Source organism: Erythrolamprus reginae, chromosome 1 (assembly GCF_031021105.1).
Source record: "Erythrolamprus reginae isolate rEryReg1 chromosome 1, rEryReg1.hap1, whole genome shotgun sequence".
Lineage (NCBI taxonomy): Eukaryota > Metazoa > Chordata > Lepidosauria > Squamata > Dipsadidae > Erythrolamprus > Erythrolamprus reginae.
The window spans coordinates 203,421,826-203,430,848 of NC_091950.1; the positions used below are offsets into that span (position 1 = coordinate 203,421,826).

The 9,023-nt window shown below is 37.0% G+C and overlaps 1 protein-coding gene across 1 annotated transcript in view; it reads left to right on the plus strand.

Annotated features, from left to right (window-relative positions):
- PLEKHM3 (pleckstrin homology domain containing M3) overlaps positions 1–4,167 on the plus strand; it is a 77,857-nt gene extending 73,690 nt beyond the window's left edge. The window contains exon 8 of the mRNA XM_070731959.1: positions 1,923–4,167. Within this exon, the coding sequence (XP_070588060.1) occupies positions 1,923–2,100 (178 nt within the window). The 3' untranslated portion in view covers positions 2,101–4,167. The remainder of the gene's footprint in view (positions 1–1,922) is intronic.
- Positions 4,168–9,023: the final 4,856 nt, after the last annotated feature.

The following is a 9,023-nucleotide window of genomic DNA, read 5'->3' on the forward strand; positions in this document are numbered from 1 at the left end:
TTTAAGAAAAATATAAATGCAACCATTTGTTTTCCTCCGGTGCAAAAGTTCCCTCATTAATATATATAGATTGGATCTCTCACTGCATGCTGAATCAACAGAATTGCATTTTTCGTATTCTTTAAGTTTCCTTTAATACACATTTTAATCCCATTCCTCCAGTTTAGAGCACAAAGAGGAAAAGGAAACTTCAGATTGCAATTAATCAGATTTTAACTGGTAATGAAAGTTATATTCTTGTGCATATATAATCAAGTATCCGAAAGTGTTATCTCTAAGTGGGGGTGCAATAATGGGGTTTAAATTATTTTGGAAATTTAGAGAATGGAAGCTATTGAGATTTTAAGTGAAATCTATGGAAGTTAGAGTTCCAACCTGTTCTCCTAATTGTGTTTCTGGGGCATCCCATTTTTGCTTTTACTTAAGAAATTAGCTGATTATGGATGTTACAGAAGATATGGACTGTTTGCGTTGTTACAGATTGTTTTACCAAAGTAGTTATTCTTACATTTTTATCTCAAAATTCTCTCCTCCTTCGCTTATCCCTACATTTAACGCATCTGGATAGGAGTGACAGGTGTGTTTCACTCTTTCATAATCCTCTGGGCAGTCATTTCAATAGAAATTCCTGATAAGCTTTTACATTTTCCAGTTGAATGAGAAAAGAGGGAAAGGGAGAGGCCATGAATGAATACAAAATGACATTCTCATCAATCATTAGTCTCCAAGCATTACAAGGTATTGCAAGTCACTAATGAAAAGGGAATTAACTTTATAAAGTCAGCATTAGTGTCAGAGAAGATGATTTAAAATTTTAAAGTTATACAAAGTGTTTTCTTTGGCTATTGTTTAAATTCACACCTAGGTGGATAATATGTTTCTTGAACCCAGTAAAGAATGAACAGTATGCTTTAATTAAGTTTGTAATGTCTACAAGAGATTTCAAGCATATGTTGAGTATTGTATTTGTATTTATTTATTAAATATATATGCCACCCATCTTGCTGTGATGCAATTCTGGGCAATTCACAATCTCATAAAATAATATAAAAGATAAGAAGAAATAAGACAAGAAAAATCCTTCATGCAGTTAAACTGATTTCAGTAATGACATGCAGAGTTCCAGCCCAAATGTCTTGCTGAAATATGAATACAGTAAATAAACACACTGTAGAAAAAGAGTAGTGTGTGGGGTTGTCTCAATCTCATCAACTTCTGATATGTGGACTTTAACCCAGAATTCCCAGCAATGGGCATGCTGGCTGGGAAAATCTAGAAGTTGAAATCCCTGTATTTGCAAGTTACCACATTTAGAAAAAAATAACTATAAGAATCTGGACATCCTTTGTACCCAAAATTATCTCTGACTGGCCATCATAAGTAATAGTGTACCTCAGTGATGGCAAACCTTTTTTCCCTTGGGCGCGCGAGTGCCCACAACCATAATTTAATGCATCAGGAGGATGAAAATAGCTTCACCCACCCCCCGGAGGCCCTCTGGAGGCTGGAAATGGCCTGCTTCCCAACTTTTGATGGGTCCAGTAGGCTTATGTTTCGCCCTCCCCAGGCTCCAAAGGCTTCCCTAGAGTCAGGGGAGGGTACAAACACCCTCCCACATCCCCCAGAGGCACTCTGGAATCCAAAAATGCCCTCCCAGAATCTCTGTGCGAGCCAAAAATCAGCTGGTTGGCACACACATGCACATTGGAGCTCAGCTAGGGCAATGGCTAGGTGCCAGCAGATATGGCTCCGTGTGCCACTTGTGGCACCCATGCCATAGGTTTGCCATCACTGGTGTACCTGATCCCACGAAACTACCATACCAGTTAGGGATTCTGCTTATTTTACAGAGATATTTTGATAGCAGTGAAAGGGTAGAAACCTGAGTATAAATGTACAAATATCTCACTTTGTGCTTACAGGTGTGAAAGCTGCAGTGCTGTCTTTCATTCAGAATGCAAAGAGAAGGCTGTTCCATGCCCCAGGTGTGTGAGGAGAGAGCTGCAGATGAAGCAGAAGTCTTTTTGGAGAAGACTGAATATGGATGAGAGCCTGGAAGAGGCCTGCAACATGTTTGAATTGTCCTATCAGAATACATGATCTGAGAGGGAAATGTGACAACCTACATCCTTGGAATAAATGCTTCTAAGGCACTGGTTCGTTGCCAGGGAGAATACTTTATTACAAAAAAAATGTATATGTACCGTATGTTTTGCTCCTGAGTAGCTGGAGTTCAGAATGTTACGAAAATCAAAAGCTAAATTGCAATTATGAACTGGTTAGGGAACCAGCTGGTGTTATACCAAAAGTAGTTTGATTGAAATATTTACTATTGTCTGCATTGATTGCATTCTCTTTGCATTGAAAGGTCCCATTTGCTCATATTTATTGCTGGACATCAAGTGATTTTTCTTTTGGGTAGAAATAGATGGCATTGCTATTTAAAGTTCACAAACTACTTAGGACAATGTGCCTGTGGACAGGTATTTGTAGACCTTTTTGCAGCTTAGAAAGATGACTTAATAAACTGCTTGCATGAATATTTTCCCTGCTCCCCCAAAATCAAGCCAATTCCGGCATGGTAATTGTCCTCTAAACCTCTGTAAGCCAAGTGCTAAAACTTGCCTAGGTCTTATGTTAATGTTCCAGAATACTAGAGAAATAGCTTTTAGTGATGAAATATTCACAGTCGAATACTTTTCACAACTCAGTTGTTCACAAATCATTAATTCAGATTCTGATTTTCCCATATGTAACACCATAAAGCTTGAATATTTAATTCCCTTTGATGTTAAATAATGTGCATTGCTTTGCTCATACCTTGTAGAAGAAATTTCTTGCATTTGGATGATGGAACTAGAATCTGATTCTTTGCTGCCTTTAAGATTCATATTTTAATCTAATAGTATATATACCAAGGCTCTGAGTACTGTAGCAGAGTCAGTATGAGCTTGAACACTTCATCCTGAAAGTGAAATTTCTTGCATACTTTTAAGTTCTGCACTAAAAAGCACTGGGACATATGTTTTAACCAATTAACATGCAATATTTGAAAATCATGAAACTATTACAAAAATGGTTCAAATATTGTAAGTTTTTACTTCTGCTTTCAAGAAACCACAGTTTAACATCATATTCCAGTGCAGACAGCAACAGGGATTAGTGCTTACTATGATTATTTGAAGCAAGCCATCTGTAAACCTTGTTTTTGATGTCTTCCTTGCTTATTAATTGGATTGTTACATGCTGTTTTTATCATTGTTGTTAGCCACCCCGAGTCTGCAGAGAGGGGTGGCATACAAATCCAATAAATAATAAATAATAATATAGTGAAGAATAGTACAAGTACAAGTTTCATCTGTAATTATAAATCTGGCTTGGTACTAGTATATATTAAATCAAAAGTAGCCACTTAATTTGTGCAGGCAGGAGAACACGTTTTTATTTCTCTCATTACTTCCTCCCCTCAAAGTGCAAGTTACTTTCTCTACATGTATTATGTTGATTTGTTAAGGTTAGATGTTGGCAATTGCATATCTGGAAGATAATCCACAGAGCTGGCTGTGACTAGGAGAACCACAATGCATGTTATTTAAATTTATTTATTTATGTCATTTATAATTTAATTTATAATTTTATGTACTGCTTGGTTCTTCTGGACTACCGTAGTTGGCACCCAGTTTTGATATGTAAATAGGCTAACTGCAAATGATGCTCATAAGGAATGGTCACCTGCTTTGTCTTTTAAGTTACTTTCATATTTGTGTAGAGCCATGCTTTTGTCAGTGATGAAGCCCATATATTACATTGATATTTATTTTCATTGTTTCTTTTATTTAAGCATAAGTAGTACCAAAGAGAGCCAGAATTCGAGTGATTGCATATTTGACTTTTGCATGATTTCCAGAATCCAGAGCTAATAAGAAGTTGGTATAACCTGTTTTGTTTTGTTTTTATGTTTATTTTTGGAAGAGGGATATTTTGGAACTTCTTAACTTTTAAAATGTTTTTAAGGCAGATTGAGCACGTGAATCAAGCATGCAGAATATATGTTTACCAACTTTTCTAAATGTATTGTAGTATGTTATTATTTTTTTATATTTCCTTAAATTGTCCCATCAGTTTCTTCATTTTATCCAATGAGCTATTAAAAGTGAAATTAAAGGATGGCTTTAGTCTGTCATTGCATACAATTCCCATCCACCACCTCAGATTTTTTTTTTAGTTCACTATGCTCTTAAAGTTGGTTCTCAGCTTTTTTTGGAACAATTGGTTGCTACCACAATAGAATGAACACTATCTGAAATATATATTCCTGTATTATACTATTGAGAGACCTCAGTCTCCTGCTTTGAAATTGCCTTAATTTACTCTTCCTCTGCAATGGGCTGCTGTGACGATATCAAATGTGTTTCAGCCTGTGAAGTTATCATGGTGATGTCAAGAGTCCTTTTTGAGGCCAAAGGAGTTCAACATGTCCTATTTATATGATTGGATGTAGTTTGGCCTGCAGGTCAACCTAAGACAGCAATCACAACTGCCCCTCAATGCAAAATATGTCTGTGTTGAAGAGAATGCAGGTATTCGAGGTGGTTGCTCATAATATATTTCTGTTAACTGCATCTGCAAGGGAGTGCAAAGGGCTGTCACAATTCTGCAGGAGTTCAGTGGCACATATTTAATTCTAGTGGAACTTGTGTTCAGTATAGTGCAGCCTTTGGAACCACAAGTATGTCCCAGCAAGGACTTGTTGTGCCATTTGCTGATTTCCTCAGAAGGTCCAGCCAGTGCTGCTCCTCGACATCACCCATTGCCACCTCTGCATCCATTCCTACAATAGAAACTCGATTAAGGAGAGAAAGATAGAATCAGCACAAGGATAACAAGCTGCATGTGAAGCAATATTTTGGCAATCCAAAAATGCATTTTTATTTGATTAATATTAGGTATAATTTGCTCATGCTTCGATTGGAATGTGTATGGCAGGGGTCCCCAAACCTTTTACACAGGGGGCCAGTTTACTGTCCCTCAGACTGTTGGAGGGCCGGACTATAAAAAAACCCCTATAAACAAATCCCTATGCACACTGCACAAATCTTATTTAAAGTAAAAAACAAAATGGGAACAAATACAATATTTAAAATAAAGAAGTAATTAAATAATTAAATAATAAAGTAATTTATACTTCTTTATTAACAAGTAAATTTAAACTTAAATCAACAAACTCCCTCCATTTCTCCTTCCTTCCCTCCCTCCTTCCTCTCCATTTCTATCTTCCCTCTCTCTTTTCTTCCTTCTCTCTCATTTGTTTCATTTTCCTCTCCCTCGTCTTCTCTCCATCATTTTCTCATTTTTCTCTTTTCTCTCTCTCTCACTCTTTCCATCTATCCCCCTTTCTCTCTTCCTCTCTATCTCTCCCTCTTTCTTTCTCTCTTTCTTTCTCTGTCCCTCTCTTTCTCTCTCTTTCTTTCTCTCACTCATTCTCTTTCTCTCTCACTCTTTCTCTCTCTCCCTCTCTCTCTATCTCCCTCCTATCCTCCCCACCCCTTGCCTCTGTACCGCCTCCTCGCTCAGCAGCAGACCGCGGTGAGTTGACAGGAGATTCGGGAGCTTATTATATCTATTGATAAAATCTTGTGGGTTGCCGTGGGCCGGATAAATTGCCTCAGTGGGCCGCATCCGGCCCCCGGGCCATAGTTTGGGGACCGCTGGTGTATGGAGATTCTCAGTCATCCAGGTCATGATTGTCCCAAAGGTGCTTTTTCTGCCAGAATTTCATTCTAATCAAAGATGTCCCAAAGGTGCTTTTTCAAGTGGCAACTGGACTTTCTGGTTTTTCTCTGAAGATATTTCGCTTTCATCCAAGACGTTTCTTCAGCTCTTTCTGAATGGTGGGGAATGGAAGAATTGTTGATAGGACTGCGTTGTAGACTGGAGATAGATTGAGAGGGGACTGCTCAATTTTGACATAGATAGCCTCTTTGACCCTCTTTCAAACCAGCGGTCCTCTCTATCCAAAATGTGGACTTTGCTCTCTTGAATCTATCTTTTAAATGCAGATGCTGAATCTAGTTCCGATGGGTTTGTTCTCCTATGTTGTGCCAAGCACTTATGAAGTGGTGGTTTTGTTTCCCCAATGTACAGCTCTACACATGGCTTACTGCATTATACTGTATATACCACATTGCTCATTTTGTGTCTCTCAACAGAGGGGGGGGGGATATGACATCATCTACCTCCAGTCTAGAACACAGTCCTTTCAACAGTTCCAAGAAAGTTCCACACCAATTTGTGCTACTTAGGTGACCCTGACACAGATAAACCTCCAGGTGGCCTCAGTGACTCTCTAAAATAATGCAAATGATCAACTGTTTGCGAGAAGTATAAATCCTTCCATTCCCCAAGATCTAGTGTGATCTGAAGAAGCTTCTTGGATGAGAAGTGAAATGTCTTTAAAGAAAAACCAAAAAGTCCAGTTGCCACTTGAAAAAGCACCTTTGGGACATCTTTGATTAGAATGAAATTCTGGCAGACTATGACAAGAGACTCTTGCCACTGCCTGGAAAAGATTGAAATGGCTTTTGCTACTTAACAAATGAGGAGGAGCTATACTGCCCTTACTGGGGAAATCACTGTATCCCCTTATCCCCTAGTAGTTAGCTTCTATTGCAAGCCCAGCACTGTGCAGATCTCTTCCTTGGGGCTGTTTAGCACAGAGATTTCATTTGCAAATATTTACTCTCCATGTAGGTAGTATTTGTTTAAAAATTACAAATGGTAGAAAAATAAAACAGTAAACAGAATAAGCACATCATTATCTTATGGCTAAATAGTAAATTTTCCATTTGGGAAAGTTTTTGTTCTGTTTAATCATTATAATATTATGCTTGCTGCCATAGATAATGTAATTTAAGGTTACTGCTATTTGACTATATAGACTGAAGTAAACAGTTTATTCCTTTGGCTAGAAATGAATGATAATTTATATACAAAATTAAAATTTCACCTTGGTAAATATAAATTTTCACAGGATCTGACAAGATGGATCAGAACAAATGTGTGTTTGATACTGAAAGCATGCTGCTCTAATAGGAAGCTGCTTTCTGTAGGTAGGAAAAAGAGAATTGTCAACAAGTATGAGAAATCAGGAGATCCTAATAGGTGAATTTTGGCTGTATGGCTTGACCTCAAAAGGCTGCCTGCCTTTTGATTGCTGATTTCTTTTGGATGTGATGCTATGCTCTTCCTGACATCAAGTCACATTGAGGGGGCTCTAGAATTACTGGGAAGGCTGCATTTCTAAGGAAATATTTTAGAGAATTAGAATAGTGGTAAGAGGTAGTTTCATTCTATTTAGTTGCTTATACTGTTAAATATCTGCCTCTTCTGAGTGTGGAAACCTTAGGTGCTTTATATAAAACCTGGTAAATTCAGGTTTTCAGTAACTTCATAGAAAAAACAATACTCTTTTTGAAAATTGTTATTAACATGTGAACTTACCTGCTAAAAAATTATCTCCTTTTTTTGTTACTGCATTGATGTGGTTGTTATTTGTAACTTTATTCATGTAATAGTTCTGCTTTTCGGATTCTTTCCAAAGGCTTCTAAAATAGGATGCCTAAAGCATGGATCTAATCTAACAGATCCCAAACCGTGGATTTATGGCAATTATTTTTGGTGCTAGTACAGGGAAAGCATGTACAGCTTTATTAGAACTGGGATGCAACACTAGTTTAGGCTGTTCACTGACTGAATGGTTTCAGCACATGGACTATATGAAGTACTTTACTTGCTGTCTTGCATGTAAGCATCACTTAATATCTTAATATTTATTTATTAATTTTAGCTCAGACACAAAGAATTATCATTTGGGAATCCATATTTAAAACTAGAATTCAGTAATTGTATTTGGAAATTAAAACTTGATAGGAGCATAGGGTTGCTCTTACATCTTGCTAAATTGAAGCTTGCAAAAATTATTGTGTTGTGTATATATAGATAATAATACTTATATATAACCAGGCATCCATTATTATTTGTGTTTACATTTATACAGAAATTAAAACAAGTTCCTTCCAGTCAATATGTTCTCAGACTAGAATGTTCCTGGAAAGATTTGCAAGGCCACTGCACCCAGAGGCAAAAGGAAAAGATCCTGTCTTGTGGCAATCTAAACCTTGTAGCTCTGAAATCCTTCCCCAGCTACCAAGGGTTTAAAGTGTAACATATTTTTTCAATGCTCTTTGGCAAGACTGGAAATCATTCCCCTCACAAACTCTGTTCTCTAGTATCTGTTGTGGCCTTTCCATACATGATAGGACAACATGAGAAGAGATTTTTAAATGTACAACCTCCTTTGTACAAGATCCCGTTCTCAGTCACTAAGCCTCTGGTTTAAAGGATCTTGGATAGAAGGAAGACTAAAGTAGATGCAGAATGGTGCACATAGTGGCAAGCCAGATGGACCAGTCTAATAATGGCAGCTTTCTCTAGCAAAATAAGCTACCGTATGTGCTTCCATTTTCACGATAGAAAAATAAACTATTTAATAACCATGGATTATAATAATGGAAGCATTGTGATTGAGATGGGGGGCAGGGGGCATATAGTATTCTGTTGGCAGCCTGAAGAGATGTGGAAATGTACTTTAATTGATAAATAATGGGAAATGCTTGGATAATTTAAGTGATTTGTCAAGTCAGGTTCCATTTTTGTTCCAAGTCTGCGGAGAGGGGCGGCATACAAATCTAATAAATTATTATTATTATTAATTATATGTCTTTTGAAATAAATAGAGCTTTAATTTAAAAATGGCCATATTTTACTTCATAAATTCACTGTTGTGGAAATTCTCTACACTTGTTTAATAGACCATATCACTGTTAGCTGTGGAGTGTTTTGGTATAAATTGGTAACTAGGATCAACAGATTCTAGTGAGCTGATTTTTTCCCCCAAGAGAATAAATTTATCGGTTAAGAATATGTGATTGTATAAAATAATACATTCATAGACTTGTTATAAT